The sequence below is a fragment of the Apis cerana genome, linkage group LG11 (genome assembly GCF_029169275.1).
Source record: "Apis cerana isolate GH-2021 linkage group LG11, AcerK_1.0, whole genome shotgun sequence".
Classification (NCBI taxonomy): Eukaryota; Metazoa; Arthropoda; class Insecta; order Hymenoptera; family Apidae; genus Apis; species Apis cerana.
The window spans coordinates 2,367,039-2,386,271 of record NC_083862.1 but is presented as its reverse complement, the minus strand read 5'-3'; the positions used below and the strand labels follow the sequence as shown (position 1 = coordinate 2,386,271).

At 28.4% G+C, this 19,233-nt stretch overlaps 2 protein-coding genes across 4 annotated transcripts in view; both read right to left on the bottom strand.

The window, feature by feature from the left end:
* Positions 1-16,211, bottom strand: part of LOC107997212 (uncharacterized) — a 52,894-nt gene extending 36,683 nt beyond the window's left edge. For all 3 annotated transcript variants that reach the window (XR_001765951.3, XM_017055645.3, XM_062081373.1), the window contains exon 1: positions 15,522-16,211. The gene's annotated coding sequence lies outside the window, so the exon portion shown is untranslated. The remainder of the gene's footprint in view (positions 1-15,521) is intronic.
* A 724-nt stretch (positions 16,212-16,935) lies between these two features.
* Positions 16,936-18,750, bottom strand: LOC107997164 (myosin regulatory light chain sqh). The gene is made up of 4 exons (XM_017055595.3): positions 18,621-18,750; positions 17,519-17,718; positions 17,233-17,446; positions 16,936-17,163 (listed from the first exon to the last, which is right to left on the bottom strand). The coding sequence occupies exons 2-4, from the start codon at positions 17,706-17,708 to the stop codon at positions 17,043-17,045; spliced, it is 525 nt and encodes a 174-aa protein (XP_016911084.1). The 5' UTR covers positions 17,709-17,718; positions 18,621-18,750; the 3' UTR covers positions 16,936-17,042.
* Between the last annotated feature and the right edge of the window lie 483 nt (positions 18,751-19,233).

The following is a 19,233-nucleotide window of genomic DNA, read 5'->3' as shown; positions in this document are numbered from 1 at the left end:
CCTGAGCACTCGAGAGATCGGTCACGTCTACGTTTGCGTTTCTGCTTTCTTTGCTGCGCTTTCGAAATACAAATAGACATGTTGCAATTCTTGATGGTTTTACATATATATATTAAAAGTAATGCAATATCTTTTATAATTAGCACCATATTCCACCATATAAAAACTACTATAAATGATTTTCACCAGGTAACGAAGGAAAATGTTGTGTTCGGAATTTATTAATGTACTTATAAATTTTTATTATTATGTCTTTTCACTGTATATAAATGTAACTATCGATCGTTGCATCCGTTGAAGCGCTTATTAATTATTTCGATACAAGGAAGTTTGTCGGGGAGCTCGCTACATTGGATTATGTTATATTCATTTAACATTTCCGTATAATATATAAACATTTCTTCGCGCGTAAATTTGAAGAATGTAGAAATATACCGGATTATTATTTTTAATTAAAACATAAACGTAGATAAACCAAATCATAGCTTCGTAATTCATTTTATTTAACCATTCCATTTTTATTTTTAACCAATCTATATTTATTCAAAATATAGTAAATAAAAACTTGGATCATTATTAATTAATTTAGTTTTTGATTCAAATAAATAAATGAAAATAAAAAAGAATCGGATTTAAATGTAACTTGAAGCAACGAAAACAATTCTTTTGATAAAACGTGTTAATACTTTAATTTTTGCATCATATATATTATGTACATTTTATCGATATACTGTTTTCTTTAAATGATACATTTATGTTCAGGTTATGTATAATGTTAAAATTACCTTTCACACAATTTATTTCGGAATTGTTATCGAAATCGTCCACATTCGCCGCGACGTTTTTTTAACCAGCTGGATTAGCCCGATTTAATCCCGGAAGATTCCGTAAACGCAGCTTTTAAATGCACTTTTGTCGCGAGACGCACACAGAAACGCGACCCTCGCGCCACCGAGGGAGCCCATGGACCCTTCATTCTCCCTTGTAGCGAATAAGAGGGAAAAACGATCGCTAATGTACACACATAGAAAGCGATTCGTTAAGGGATATACACAACGGACGCCACGAGGCGACTTGACGCGACAAATGCGACGCGACGTCCTGGGACGCGAATTCATTTAATTTAAAAACTTCGTTCACACGCCAAGGAGAATTCTCGTCGTTTACGAAAGAATAACGAATTTAAATTGTTCTGGAAATACAGATTCGCTAAATTGAAAAAGAAGACTCGGAATAAACCATTCGTGGCAACGAAAGAAACGAGGTTTTTATATATTGAATTACTAGATTGATTTTGAGCAAACCTAACCTGTACGCGTTAAAACATATTACGATATTTTAACATTTTAAGCTTTGCTAAACTGTATGTTATTGATATATTATATTAATAATTTATGACTTGGTATTAGTACTGATTCTTAAACACAAAAAATTATTAAAGAAACGTTAATCTTTCATATATTTTAAAAATACCGTCAAGTAGCGATACATTAATACTTGAAAAACAATGCTAAAAGATTCGAATGACCGATTTCGATTTATCCGCTGCGAAAATAAGTTAAAATATTTACAGTTTTTTTATTTATATAAGAAAATGAAATATTTTTGCTGATAAATTTACTGATAAACTTTTTAAATAGCGAAATATTAATGAAAATTTGAAGAAGGAAATTAAGATAAATCCTCTAAAATCTCGGCTGTCCCCGTCGGTCTGAAATGATTTGACTTATCTTAACCCTAATTAAGTCGAGTAATCACGGTTTTACTGCGTTATTAAATAATTCTCGGGATATCATCCATGCACGCCAATAGTGATTTGATAATGTCAACATCTTGATTAATATCTTACATTGGTCACCTATTTGTCACACAACTTTGAATTTTACAGTCGTATTAATTCCCTTGCGACGAAACAAATTGTTATTGTTATCTAATCATTGAATAATTAATAAATTTAACGATTTGCTTTCTAACGAGTCATTATATAACGTACATTATCGAGCATACAAATAACAAAATGCTTATTTATAAATTCGATTAATTACTATGCACATTTATAATATAAAGATAAAAAAAGAGAGACTACACGGTTCGTTCTTAGATATTCATGAGGTAAGATAATTACAACGAATATCTATTTCGGAATAATATTTATAAGAATGGAGGTTATTTTATATACATAAAAATAGAGTAGGCGAGAAATTTATTATTCATGCGTATGTCCTCCTGGTGTCGAGAATAGGAAGAAATCATATAATTACATTATAAAAAGTTCTATTTTTTTTTTTGTATATATATAGAATACAGAATTAAAATATATACGCTTAAAATATAAAATATTATTATATGACATGTATATAAGTTACAAAGATTTTTCTCTATTTATATACTCATCGCTCTATAAAAATTGACGACACACGAAGAAATTATACGACTTATGAAGTTTAATCTCCGAGAGGTTTATCTCCGCGAGCGAGGTGTTAGAAAGCAATTGTGAAATATCCGCACGACCATCTATCCGGTGCACTGTACCGTGTCGCGAGGTCGAACCTGTACGGATTCTGGCAGCTGGTTGGATGCCAGCACTAACGTCTATGCTTTCCGACGTTGTCCGCTGGCATTATAACCAGGAAGATGCGCACTCGCTCGACGTCTCTCAGACATCTCTTTGTCTCTCTCTCCTGTGTTTTATCTCATGAAAATCGACTCGAGCCTCGTTATCTCAAACCCTTGTCACTTCTTTCAGTTCTTTTAGATGAATGACTCACTTCTTTCATTCTTTTCAGTTTGGATCGATCACGTATCATATCTCTTTGTTAATATAGATTATATTATAAATTATAGATAAGTCGAAGATAATTATGATAATTATACGTATTTAGTAAATTTTGTGAGTAAATTATTGATAAGAAATAAAAATATATATCGTGTTAACAGTTTCCAATAAATTGTCTTTGAAGAAAAATATAATACTTATTCCGTTGTTGTAAACTCGTAGCTAGCTTTGAGCATACTCTATATATATATGCAAGGAATATGAAATTTAATCTTTATTTTATTTTTGTCGACAAAGAATGACAGCTAGCAAAGATAAAGAGGAATTAAGAATTCCTGAAGAAATTTATGTCATATTGTTATTGATGTGAAATTATTCATTTCATTGGTTTTAATATGAATGTATCCAATCCGCAAAAAATAGTTAAATACATATAACGAATATGTATATCTGTTAATATTGATTACAATTTTCTTAATTTTCGGAATTTTTTATTAAAAATTTTACACAATATTTTTATAAAAATATTTGGATATCCGACGTAAAGATGCATGCATTTAAATATATCAATAAAAAAAAAATTTTAAATTTGACAAATGTACTATCCGCTTAAAACAATTGTCATTTTAAATTCTCTAGTTAGATAAAAATAAGCGAACAAAATGTTTCGCGCGTGCTTGGCATTCATGAACTATTTTCCCATATAAGAAATAAAAGAAGGGGAAAACCAAGTAAGAGGGCGTGCAAATCGCGATTATTTCGTCGCGAGCTTATATACCACTGTAACAACATAATGACGCGTACATGCGATATTCTAGCTGACCCTCGTTCGCGTAATCAAGCTTTGTAGACTTTTTTTTCCCACGATAGTCTACGTTCCATCTCTTTATACATTTAAACGTTTTTCTTCGTGCTTTTCTTGTTCATCTGAATTCATCTGAGACAAAAATGCGATATTTCAATTTCGGTATTTATTTCTTTCGAAACGAATGCATTATAAAATATTTACAATAGCTTTGTTATTCATAATCTTATAAAATAAAATATATTTTAAGAGATTTATAATTATGAAAAATTTGGAACCGAAGCTTTGCAGTTATCCAACAGTAGATATTCATTTGTACTTGGTAATATGATAGGAGTTCGAGGTTTGTTTACATTTTTTGTCGAACATAGAAAGAGACAACGAATGAAAGATAAAAAACTGAAGTCTTTGAAAAAAACACATAAACGAGACAATATTAATGCAAATGGTAAAATCTTTTTATTTTTAATGAAATTTTTATTAATGTGTTTTTTTAATTAAGTTTTTTCCATTAAAATAATTTGAATAATATTATCATAATTTTAATGAATATAAACTTAATTTTTTTTCTTATCTATTAAATATGATTATTATTCAATAAAATTATTCAATAAAATCTTATTTAAAATCATTATTACAAAAAAAAAAAAAAGAAATATAAAATTTTACATGTAGAATTTTAATTTCTGCATTAGTATTGTCTTATGTATATTCTATCTTGATTCGATACATTGCTTATTTCGTATTGAGCTACACGAGCTACATGTAAACTTAGTACTAAGACTGAAGTTTTTGCAATTATATATCGAACGTTTCTATGCAATTATAAAATATTACGATTCGATCAGATCATTTTTAACTCGTTGATTTAATATTTGGCCATAACGTTAATTAGGTAACAAAAATTATAATATATTATAATTATAAAATATACTTAAATATATTGTATAATAAAAGATAAAAATATTAATATTAAATAACAAAAAATAAAATTTCAATCTATTTTCAATTTTAATTTTTGATCCAATCATTGTGTTTTGAAACTAGTGTTCTGTAAAGGTTAAGGTAACATCAAAATATTTCTACGTTTTGTTATATTTTAAACTCATCACTTCCTAGTGTAGCTTTTACAGACCTCACAGAATACTATTTATAGGAACCCAGAATTATTTCGTTATTCGATATTTTTGTTCGAATGAATGAATACAGCAAATAATTAAGCACATATGTAATGATTTGTACATATGTAAAATAATTTACATATTTTACTACGTTTAATACGTTCCTTTTCTATGGCATTCTATGGGAATTTGAATTTGAATACAATATCTATATGAACAGTGTTTCTCAACTTGTGTGTCGCAACAATTATTTTCATTTATAATTATTTATGTCAAAATACAATATATAAAAATGATTTATGATCAATCATGATGAAAGATTCATCGTAATCACACATAAAATATCTCACATTAAATACGATAAATTTCTAATATTACATTTATTAATATTTCTTTTAAACTCGTTAAAAAAAAAATATTATATTTACACATACAACTTAATTAAAAAATTGTAATAACTATTTTTTAATAATTACGTTTTAATATTATGAAATTATGAAAAATTGCTAATTATTAAAACTTGTTTTATTTTAAAAAACTTGGAGATACGTTAAAAAATACGTGATCCGACATTGGATGGAAACGTTTGGAATGCGGACAAATTGTTGTTACATAGGTAAGACTCGTCGAATATCCTCAAGAGAGCGTAGGCGCGCTAAGTCAACCGTCGGAATTGGACGGGTCAAGTTGCAACGATGCGCCACGCAGTGAGGTAATCTAATAAACTCATTGTCAGCTGCCGCGAACCTTGCTTCGAAGCTTCTCGCGAAAATCCTTTTCTTATTTAATTAAATAATTATCTCTTTTCTTTTAACTGATGCGTAATCGCAAATTATTTGCAAAAAGCTATTTTTTTTCAATTTATTCCGAAAAATAATTTCTTAGATGTATAGATTATAATCACAAATAAGTCGGTTAGTATGAATTGAATTTTTTTCTATTTTTTAGAATATTTCTCAGAAACAATTTATACCGATCGTTCATTTATTTACAAAAATTTATTGTCTCCTAATACGGTCGTTCTGAAATATATTTTTTAATCTTTAAAAAATATTGCAGTACGAGTTATAAACGGCTCAGACCATGTCATTCAAGAATCGATAAGCGAATATAAAAATAATCACACTCTTCGAAATTAAATTATTTTACATTTGTTTTATGATAACAAATTTTACATATCGTATCTATGTATATATATATATATATATATACACATTTTTTTTTTCACGAAATGAATAATTCAATGTCTCGAAACGATGACTGCCGAAAGGATTAATTAATTAATCGAAGAAGAACGTGCGCAGAATGCGCAAGATATTACGCACTACGATATTGTTTTGAATGTTACGCGTGGTGTACGATCATTCAGATGTAAACTGACGCGACGTATTCGACGTATCGTGTCTCGAGTCTCATGACAGCTGTCGTACGTGAACCGTGTCTAGAAGCAAACTTGTGTGTTGTGTGTAATATGCGTTACGTGGATACGATACGATATGGAAGATGCGTAAGCATAGCATGACTCATCGTGATAGCAACGTGAATAACGGAATAATCGTAGAAAGTATACACGCCCATTCACAAATTGTCGGGAAAGAAAGTTTAAAAAACAATTGCGAGTATTAACAGGGGAATATATAGTAGTAGCGCGGTGCATTGATAATGGACTGGCACAAATTGTAGGTTATGCTATGAAAAAGAAAGGGAAACGAATGATGGAAGAATAGCTTTGGTTATTGAGAAGAAGAAAAAAAAATACGATCGACTATAAGAAATAATCATGGACATCGTAAATAAAAAATCATACGCGACCCCTCGAAAAATGATAGAGCGACGTGCGATTAAATTCGACTTAAACTTGTTGAATTATTTCCACGATTCGATTAATTCAATAAAAATTATGAAAAAATTAAAATTTTCTTTATTGTAATTATTTTTTTCTTTCTATCTTATTATATGTATTTAATTATATCTGTTATTTCATTGGATAATGTCAATTCTTGAAAGAAAAAAAAAAATAAAACGTTTCTCTATTCGTTTATTTATTATTCAATAAACAATTGAATATCAAGCTTGATTCAATTTAATATTACTAGATACAACAGGCGAAAATTTTGGTCCAAGGCGAAGATTTTACGCGAAAGAATTCGTAAAAAAAAGACGACTTGCGTGTTTGTGAAACAGCCAACGAAATTAGTTAAGAAGCAATGGCACGAAGAATTCGATGTTTCCAGGAAGCTGCACGAGAGGCGAAGTTATTTCGATCCAGCTGCAAACGTGGGTCAGCGCACCGGGACAATTTTCTAAACGCTTTGGACCATTCTACGTACTATCCTTATTAAACTGTATCTTTATTGGAAACCTCGTTCGATAATGCAAGAACAGAATGATCATAAAAATTAGAGATTTATTTTAAAGTCAGAAACGTTCGATTCGAGAACGATAACAAAATTTTATTTAGAATAATTACATTTTTTTTTCATCTTGAAGATAATTGAGAAAAATATGATCACGCATCAACGATTGATCGTCGATTGTTCGTTTAACGTGATAACAAAACGCGAAAAAGAAAAAGTTTTTCCATTTTCTTAAACGACTATGTTTTCTAGCTTCTTTCAATCAGTTACATTCACATCGTATAATCGAATTATATCGATATATCGATATATCGAATAACCGAGTAATATTCCACACGGTTGAGCGATTTAATTCACCTCTCGCCTAATTTACGGTTGCGGAAGCGTACGGTACCGCATGCTTCCCATGGCTACAGTTCTATCTATATATCCTAGATGCATCCCCGTTGCAAGAAAAGGGGCGCGAAATCTCTTTGGAATTGTTTCACGCGACAATACGACGCGTCGAGGCTTTTTTTCTTTTGAATTCCTAACCTTAAATACATACACGTGTATAATATGAATTCCTAACCTTAAATAAATAGGCACGTATACATGTAGTGATGAATCGTTAATAATAGTTGAAAATTGAAGCTTTACCAATCGCAGTTACTATATAATAAAGCATAGGAAAATTTTCGAAACGATCGAAAATATATGTGGAGGAAAAGTTTCATTCGTTAAGCAATTTACACACGTTGAAATATATCGCGATATATAAATATCGATTTCGAGGTTTCATGATGCAAGATGTGTGTATATGGACTAATATCGATAATTGGTACAGTAAATATTTTATAAACAGAACTACAAAAAATTCATCCCCACTATCTCTTGATAGATCGAAGCCCAACGGACGAGCAATATAATTCGATCCAAGATCCGTGAGATGATATTAATTCAACGATAATATTTTTTCTTCCTTATTTTTTTTATTATTATCAATGTATTTGCGAGATTTTTCTAGTTAAACAAGATTAAACATAATATACTTTGAATATTTGCGTGTTTAGTGAATAATAATAATTTATTTTTATTTATTTATTGAATCCTTTGCAATTATTCCTATATTCCATTTTAATCAATGATCCAAATTCGGTATATTGCTCTTAAAATGTCTTATTTAACATTACGAAACACCTGAAAAATTTTATCATTTCCATTATACCATGTTTTTTAAAATTAAATTATTTTTAAACCTTTGAGAAATTTATACTAGCTTTCTAGTTTCGTTTAAAAGATAAAAGATAGAATACGTTTCAAGTATTGTAACGTATCTTTACATAAAATTAATAAAGTACTAAACTAAGAATATTTTTAATTAAGAAAGGCAAGATACAGATGCAAGTTTCACCATGTATAGATTACTCGAGACCGATGCGCAGTTTCATAAAACCTAGGAATAGAATATCTGTATCGCGATACATGTTTCAGCATGTGTATATCGCTTTAAACGAAGCTAGTTGCCAAGCGCATCATTTGATGTTGACCAGGAAGCGTGCAACGGAGCTTGGATCTAACGTGTAAGCGGGGGATCTTTCTCGTCAAGGTCAAACATTTTGATCGATACAGGCGAGGAAAACGGTGAACGGTGAGGCACGACGCAAAATGAGTACACAACGTGCACCCACGTAGGTAACCATAAACGAATGTAACCATACACATTGCCGTGAAGTTAAGTCACTCGCCAGAATTAGAACGTATTGACGATAGACGTCCGTGTTTCAAATTCGTGTAAATAATACGTGTGTGCACGCGCAATTCCACATGTTTGATCCCGCTCCTTCCAAAAAGCGCGTCCCTCTGAATTTGGCGTGAATGTTATCCCTCCCTTTCCCTTCCCATTCCCATTCCCTCGAGTTATTAACGAGATATACTTCCACCACACTCAACTCTCATTTTAACGACGCTACTCTACGCCTCAAGTGCCATTCCCCCACCCTCGTTCCTTTGTTCTCTTTTATTATCGAGCCATCGAAATCGTTTCGTACGATTACTCGTCTGTGTTCGCTGCTTCCGCTAGGTGGCTTATGTAACGCGCGTCATGTCCGCGTGCATGTCGCTCTACTCGCTTTTCAATCTAATTTTGACCGCGGCCTACGTTCTTCGTTAATTCCTCGCTGCTTATTCTACTGCGCGAGAATTATGACGAGTCGCTCGTTCGAATCTTCGTTCCATAAATAAAGAATAATTCATTGATATGTTTCAACAGAAGTAATCGCCGAAATAGGCAATGGGACTATTAGTGAATAAGTTATCTATTTTTTTTTATTACTAATAAATATGATTTATTTTTCAGATGAAATTGCCAATATAACTCCTTCGCTGATTTTAATGAGCTAGAAATACGTTGTAAAGCGTTATTATTTTGAGCAATTTATTCCTTTATGTATAATCGATGATTAATTTCAGTTTTCAAGTTGTTCGTAAAACTTTCGGTATTATTATAGTTTGCTTACATAGATGTATTTGCAACAATATATACATATAATAGCATGCAACCATTTATTATCAACTGTTTATGTAAATATAACGGAAAGTCATTCTTATACATGAGATTCAGAATCGCAATTTTATGTATCCTTATCGTTCATATTTATATATACACGTATGATTTATAAATTTTGATTTATAATGAGCACATATATAGGTAATAATCATATTTTAATAGATATTTATAACAAACCTATGACGCATATACGTAGTTTATAATATCGTTTTAATCAAGGATCCCGGCTCTTGAATATTTCTGATAGGTAATATATAGCAGCTCTACCACGATAAGATTTTACCATTATTGCTAGATCGACTGTTGCATTTAATACATATTTTTTTATAATAAAAGTTAGATAATCAACGTGAGATATTTTATAATTTCTTAACTTATATATATATATATATTTTTATATATTTTTTAAATTTATCCATATAATACATTTGTACTCGTATTTACCTCGATTTTAATTATTTAAAAGTCTTATACAATAAAACGCATAATATATTTATAAAAATTTTCTGTAGTAAAATTTTAGTAAATACTTTTGACTCATGTATATGTACGTACATATGTACAACTCGAGCTACACAGGAAAACTTGTTCGAAAGATGAAGCACACTTATCGGCAGACTTGAAAGGCTCCGATGCAACGCAAGTCGCGAATGCCTGAAGAAAATTATTAAAATCTAAAACAGCCGATGATCGTGTATCGAATCTTTAGGATTACTACTCAATGAAAATTAATGAAGAGTTTAAGGAAGCGAGCGGAATAAATCAGTTGATGAGTAGGATGAGTATGATGCATACATACGATAAGTATATGCATACACGATAACAGCAACAGCAGCAATAACAATATGTAGCAACGAGGGCAACGACACATCCTCATATCTGAGACAAGACGAGACAGGATAGGCAGGATGCATCGAATTTCAAGCACTTAACACAAAGATCGCCACACTTTCCCTCGGCACAACCCTTCCTTCCACTTCCCTGTTCATCGACTATCCCTGTCCGGCTTTCGGTATTGTCGTAACGCCGTTGACCCGTGAATACACCGATCCAATAGATATAAGTTATCCGAGACTATCGAATTTCATTGTCACTGCATCCTCAAAAAACATTCGATCGGCCTACAGACAGGTGCGGCACGATTTACGGCCAATCTAACCCGATTCATTCGAGTAACGAACCGGAATATCAATGAAAACACCTTTAAAAGATTTAATTTGCCCATTATTTTGCCAATTATCAATTGGAATAATTGAAAATATCTAATTAGAATGTTTGCTCGTGTATGCATTTATATACAGCATTTATTCGTTGTATGCTCTTCTCACGGATATATGCTTGGAACTCGTCCCCACTACTAAAGAAAAATTCTTGCACTCGGTCACGTGACTAATGTTACATCGAACCACAGGTATTTAAGTTTTTTCAAATCGCACTCTTATTTCCTTTTTATCTTTCTCTCTAACCAGTGGGGTTTATATAAGTATTATAATATGGAAAAGAAAAATAAGTTATAACTCTATTATCCAAATGGGAATCCAATCACAAACATTTGAATTGATTTATCTGCTTAACCATTTACTCTTCGTTCCATCTTCTTGATTCGAACGTTTAAATTAAATCTGATCAATTGCAAAACTTGAAACTCGTATAGCTTGGCATAAATTTGCATTTTGTTTTAACGCGAAGCATTTCTTTTTGAATATATTCTCAGATAACTACATAAGTAAGAAAAGAAAATATTTATTGCGCGTATACGCAAAACACAAAGATAAAGACACGGATAAAGGCAAAAGTAAAGGCAAAAGTAAAGGTAAAGGCAAAGGAAGAAATCGATATGACGCATGCGCGCCGCAATATCTAACCTTGCTAGAATCGGCGTCGTTCATCCTACTCGAGGCTAGGCTTTCTCCCATCCTCTCTTGCCACTGAACCGCTTTCGTTATCGAAACTGAGAGCACCCTCTTGCGTAGTAACTTATGAACATTTTATTGCTATCGAGCCACGGTTGCTGTTTTCATAGGGAAGATTCGCTGCAATCTTTCGCATTCGCCTAATGTTGTCTAGCCGGCCTCGTGACATACCAAACTTTAACCTACTCGTTCTCTACAGGGAGTGACCTGAATATTTTGGCTCGAGGTTGAATCATAGGTTGAACATCCGTTCAAAACATTTTGGAGAATACGTTTTTAATATATACTTGTATACATATATAATTGCAATAATATAAATAAAAAAAATCTTTAATTTAAATATATATATTGATCACAGATTATATTTGCAATTATTGAGATTTTAAACAATTAAGTTATTTTTCAAGATATGATCATTATAATTAATTATTTCTTTTAATCGTATTAATTTTAAAATAAATTGAAAAGTGAAATAAAAAAAATGTATTATATATGAAAAAAAATTTAAGCAATATAATTCCAATAATAAAATTTTAATTACTATTTATAATATTATAATATTATTATGTATACATACTATTATAATACTATTTATATGATATAGAAATTAATAAATATAATAATAATTGATATATTAAAATTATATGATAAATTAAAATATACGAATACAAAAACTATATATGTAATATATTATATATAGTATAACATATAGTATATATAGATTTTATATAATTAAATTTTTATCATATTTTATTATTACGAAATAACAAATAAAATACTGTTAGTGAAATATCAAAAAATATCGCCTTTACTGAGAATTTTAACCTTGAAAAAAATTCACTTTCAATTTCACAAGTGTACATTCGTATTATCGCGATAGTCAATAAGCCACAGAATTAGAATTATAATAAAGTTTAATAACAAATAGGCGATAGTATATCAGGTAAAATAATAATATAATGTATTTTTATCTAATCGTAGATAATTTCAAAACTATAATGAATTTTAGTTATTATTTAAAATAAATTATTTAGCATTTTTAATTATACGCTAAAGTATTATATTTCTTTTATATTTCATATATATATACGAAATAAATAAAATTAAAATATTTATACAAATTTTGTATATAGATCTAGAAATAATTTATTTGTTTTAAAAATATAAGCATAAAGAAAATGATAAAATTTTTCGGATATTTCGAAATGTATATAGAATATTTTAAAGAGAGTAGTATAATACCAGTATGGCGTAACTTAAATCGTAACTCTAAAAATAAAATCTAGATAGGTGACGAGATGACTTAAATATGGTAAATGATTATTAAATCAAAAAATGATGTAAGCATGAATAATGTAATAATTTAACGAATTGAAATACTATATCTGATATAATACGATATTTGCAATGTTTTCATAGATAATATAATTATATATTGCGATTTTGATATATAGGTTATAAGATTATCGATCGAAGATTTATTCGCCCATTTATCTTTAAGTACACTGGATCAATTCGATTGAAAAAGATTATTCAATTAATGCGTTTGTTACCTATTCACGTGCACAGTTGTCACATACAACTGTTTTATTCGATATCGAATTTCATCCAGATGATTAATATATTATTTTTTCGATTATAACCTCATCTATATATTAGGATTTTTTTTTAGTTTAAAAATTGATATATCAAAATCAATATTTTTTTAAACTTATAATACTTCTTTTATACTTTTTTTAAACTTATAAACTTCGATATTTTTGGTAATATATAATTTTATGATTATTTTTCCTTTTCATTATGAAATATATATATATATATAATTCTTTTTTTTCCATTAAGATCTCAAATTGAACAAATTTGAAGTTTGAAAATAAAATCTGTATCTAAATTTAACTAATGATCTCAACAATATCATTAAAAAAATTATTTTCTAAAAAAAGCTTAATATTAATGGAAAGAAGAAATTATTTGTCTAAAATAATGCCAAGTCAATTAACATTTTAAAATAGTATATCAGATATATATTTAAATAATTAAATAGAACTTATAAATAAAATTTATTAATTTTATAAATATCAATTTTTCACTATAAATATATTATTGATGATATATAATATACCAATTGCTTTCCGTTTTTGCTATCTCAACATATTTTTGATTATCATTTTGGAAGATTAATATAATTTAAATATATATAAAATATTTTTATAATAATTATATCTGCAAAAATCTTATCAATATCATTAAATACATTATAACATAAAGTTTCTCTGTATAATCTTGTAAATATTAAAAAAGAATTTTGAAATATTATATTTATATTTTTCATTGTTGATTATCAAACTATATTTATTCTATATTTATTTTTTGTTTAATTTTGGAAAACATATATTTTTTTTAAAATATCATCATATTATATTTAAAATTAATTTTTGAATAGTTGAACTTGTTTTATTAATAAATCATTATATTTTATTATATAGTTTATTTTCATTTTTTAAATATTTTGTTTTAGTATAAATTTTAATATATAATTTTCATATAGAAAAATAAATTCTGAATTATATTGTATTTCAAATGTAATTATATTATTATTAATATTAATAATTATTATATATTTAAATTTAATTTTTTATGTCGTATTAAGCATCAAGAATTAGGTTAAGTTCTGGGTGAACATTATGCAACAAGATGATCAATTTTGTAAAGCTATTAGCTGTATTGAACAACTGTGGTATTAGATGCCTAGTGCTTATTGTGAAAGAATATGACACGAAAAAAAAAACGGGGATTCGCAGCAGAGAACGTGAAATCGCGTAACAGATTTAACGTATTACCTAGTATTTAGAACAACCTGTTTGAAAACATGGCTGCATATTAGAGACGTCCCTGACTCAGTACATACAATTAGTTTGATAATACTGCTTTCATTTGTATGCGTTTCAACGGAAACCTTAATTTGTTGATGTGAAAAATATCGGTTCTATGTTTTCATTTTTTATCTTTACATATATTTATGATATTTTTATTATATATGACCAGTTATATTGTAAAATAATCTAAGTAATTTATTATATCATAGTTTTTATATTAAACATCTATCTAAAAAAATCGTGTTGTAAATAATTGATCGTTTTTAATGTAAATATTTCAAAGTTTGAAATGTAAAAGTTTTACTTTCTTATTATACAGAATAAACGATAAAATTAGTTCGTGAAAGTTGATCGTCGAACGAGACAACTTAAATTCATTCAATTTCAAGACTCGTTACGCTTTTATATTAATGTTCTTAAGCAATCGTAGAAGCATGTTATGCAATATCAAAGTGATATGACCAGTTCGAGCATTGGATCATATTACATCGAGCGTATGCAATGTGCACATTTATGTATTATTATCTTTTTATTTGTGATTCAAGAAAATTGCACCGAAAATTGCACTGTTCGCAAGCGTTAAGTCGTTTTCATGCTACAATATTTTAGCATTAAAAAGTCAAATTACGTTCCGAACTGTGAACGAATATCATTCTTTAGTAATTACTGTCTAGAAATAAAGAACTCTTTAATAGCGAGACGAGCCAACATTTTTGCTTTTGACAGCGCTCTCATTTATAGTCACGTGTTCCATATGTTTATTGTGATATATTTTCTTGTCTTTTTTCTATATATTATTCTTTATATATTAAAACACACATAAAAGAAAATCACGAAATAGCATTCAAAATTTAATAATATCTAATTTTTCTTACTATATCCCATATTTCGAATGTATATATAAAAATATGTTACATTATTTAATGTAACGATATATAAAAAAATGAACTCTTCTATGTAATGCAGGAATGCTATCGTTCAAAAGAGAATTAATTACGCGCAGTTGATTTAATTCATGATTAAAGGTATACTATAAAAAAATTGTTCGTAACGTTTAGTAAAAAAATAATTATTTCAATAGTATTACGAAAGATATAATAACAATTTGAAAAGAAAAACACTTACCAAGCGTAGTTGAAAGGTCGTCCTGGGGAAACAGCTGATCCGACTGCCTCTGTGGGTGTCGCTTTCGTTTAAATTTCTTAATTGTGATCAGCTAACCTCCAAAACTCACTGCGCAATGAAGATAATGGAACGAGGATAGTTGATTGCATGGAGATCACTTTAGCGTTTCTTTTTCGCGTAAAGTCCTGTTGCAATTAAAACCGCAGGTAAAAATCACGAGGACCACGGATACTAACGAAGGGTGGCTGTTGCGTCATATATCGTTGCCAGGCGAACGGGACGTAACCCAATTCGCGGCTGACAGCTTCTACTTTTGTCCCTCGTTTCATTTCTCATCTCTTTACTTCAATTAGGGAAAATTCACTCACAAGACGAACAACGTTACACGAAACACATCGATTCACTGTAACATTCACCAAACAATAAACACATCGTGTTATGCAGTCAATGAATGATCGAACGATATTCGGATATTAATTCTGTTCTTTTTGCAAGAAGATCGACAAAAACCAATGTTCCCGAGTGTACACGTATCCAGTATGTTTCGCCTCGCTTTTTTCTTCGATGGAACAATCACTGAGCAGGACGCGACAAGAAAGATCACCGCGAGTGGCAGAAATGACGAATCGAACAGACGAAGTAAACTCCACACTCGCACTAGTGGAAATGATACTGCGGCTTCGCGAGACTTCATTCTGTATATACTGTACATAAGTTCTAATGCGCAGACGCGAAATGATCGCGCCTGTCAATTACCAAAATCCTCTGTCAATTTTATTTTTCTTTTAAAGCTTTTTAATACATATCAATAGTACATTTTTTTTATTTTTAATATCTCTCTTTTTAAATATAAATCAATATTTTTATTATTTATTTATTACTCAATTTATTAAATATTTTTAATATACTTGTTTTACGTTAATTTGAATAAAAAATAAATATTTTATTTATATTTTATCATTAATTAATAGAAATAAATATTTTTTATTTTACATTTACTTAGATAAACTAGTCTCTTTTTGTTTTAATTTGTATTTAACAATTCTATTTAAGACAATTTTTGCTTAATATATATATAAATATATATATTATAAATCAAATAGAATGGATGTAAAAATAGACATTTTTTTTTATATATAATACATTATATTAAAATATAAATGCCAATTTTTTAACAATTATATGTTAATGTAGCATATAATATATATCACATATTATGTTTTTATTGATTTTACAGTAATTCTAACTTGCATTAAGATATGAAATAATTTCGTTTTTTCTCTATACTCATTTAGATAATTCATATATATGAATATTTATATTTTAAAATAAATATCATATATTTATATAATATTAGGATTTATACATTTAGGATCTAGAGATAAGGCAGTTATTCGAAAAATAATATGAATCCTAGATTTGCAATTATTCTCATTAATATAGGATGTACAAAATACAATATTTCAAACTTTACAATTGCAACCATATTAAAACGTATTATGCACGCTGATTTTAGATTTTTCACTGTTCATCCTTGTCTTTAGCACCATGTTTTAAAATTCGAGTAAATTCTATATAATCGAACATTGATCCTTTGATAGGTGCTTCTCGATACATTTCGTCGACATCGTCATCCGTAAATCTAAATATATAAAAAATAATGAAATTTCAATAAAATAATAAAGAATATTAAATAAAATATAAAAATTACCTATCTCCCATTGTTGTAAGTAATTCCCTAAGGCGTTCTTCATTTATGTGTCCAGTATTTTCTTCGTCAAAACAACCAAATGCATTTTTAATTACATCTTCTGGATCTGTGCCTTGAAGCCTTTCACCAAATAAAGTTAAGAACATTGTAAAATTAATGGGTCCTGGAGCCTCATTCATCATTGCTTCCAAATATTCATCAGTCGGATTTTTACCTAAAGCAAAAATAAATTATCATATACAATTTAAGAAATCTTTATGCCATAAATATTTTTTCATGTTCTTACCTAATGAAGCAAGCATATCATGTAGATCTTCTTTATCAATAAAACCATCATGATTCTGATCAATCATATTGAAAGCTTCTTTAAATTCAGCAATTTGAGCTTGATCAAACATAGCAAAGACATTTGATGTTGCACGTTGTGCCCGTTTTTTAGTGGTAGCACGACGTCCGGCTGTTTTACGCGAAGACATGTTTATATACCTGAAATTATGAATAAAAAATAAATTAATTTCTTAATTCATATTTTTTGCCAGCATATATTATTATTATATAATTTTTAAAAAAACTCTTGTTCATCAGAAATATTTTTTAAAGATAGCATTGCAAGTGGGACAGAGGTTATGTAAATTTGAGTATTTTTGTTCACATGATTTAGAACAGTTAGAAAAAAAAGTAAACGTTAAATATATTTACGTACCTTACACAAGACTATCATTACTGAACTATTATTTATTTTTAGACAATTGACTTAGGAAATAACGACGTAACCAAAATCGGGATAAAAATAAGATCGTCTACATGACGATTCAATAAAGAGAACATTACACTCTACATCTATAGAAGTTTGTATAAAAATTTTATTCACTGTGTGATTTATTTAAATTTTAAAAACTTAACAAAAAATTAATATATTATTGAAAATTGTTGCACATTTATTAAAATATTATTTATAAAATAATGATTTATTTTATATTTTTAATATATTTGCATTTTTATGTTTTTCCGAACAAATATCAAGCTACAATTTTTAATCTTATATTTTAAAATTTTTGCTAAATAAACGTAAAATTTGACGTAGGCAATATTTAATTTTTAGTAAACATTCACTAGATATGATTAAAATTCTTATTTTATTGTTATATAAAAGATATTACTTCTTTTTAAATAACAATAAATATAAAAATAATTTTGTTAAACGAGAAATATTAACAAAAACGTATACACTTCTTCGAAGCAACGACACAATAACAATGGCTGTCCATATAAGCAAATAGACTGCTGTCAAATATTTCATAATTTTCGCATTATTCTTATATATATAAATTAATCACAAGATGGATTTATATTCAAACATTCGAATAAACAAACAAATTTCTACTAACCTGATTATTAGCAGCTTCAAAACTAGAAAAATCTGAAAAAACAGAACAGCACAGACACTCGTGCTCTACTGTGACTCACGTTACGCGTCACTCTATGGTTATTTACCACACCCGGGTAAGTAACGCCATCTGGTGAAGGATTCATTATTCAAGCCTTTTCTAGACATTCAAAAATTAGGCCACGTTAGAGCAAGAAAAAATATATTATACGATCGATTTTTTCTTCATTTTTCGCAATCAATAAATTATTTCAATATTTAAAATAATATAAATAAAAAGTATAAATAAGTAGTATTTATTACATTAATGATAATTTTTAGTTTAATTTTTAATCTACATTTACAAATTTTAATGATTATTTTATTTTAAAAATAAGTTAATTTATTTATATATTTTAATAATCAATTCACGAAATTAATAATATTAGTGCTAAAAATTTTGGATACTATGTTAGAAAATATATTGATTTATTTTTGAAAGAATATGTCATTATAAATACCTTAGTTGGAATTAACTGTTGATGGAGAAATCATTACCTTATAAGGCTATGAAACTGAATACATATAGTTGCTATATATTTCATAATCATATTTACAGTAAATTTAATAAATAA

Coding starts and splice junctions, on each gene's coding strand:
- LOC107997164 (XM_017055595.3), bottom strand. CDS start 17,708: ATGTCTTCGCGTAAAACAGCCGGACGTCGTGCTACCACTAAAAAACGG. Junction 17,447..17,518: donor TGATATGCTTGCTTCATTAG/GTAAGAACATGA, acceptor TTTTTGCTTTAG/GTAAAAATCCGACTGATGAA. Junction 17,164..17,232: donor CTTACAACAATGGGAGATAG/GTAATTTTTATA, acceptor TTATATATTTAG/ATTTACGGATGACGATGTCG.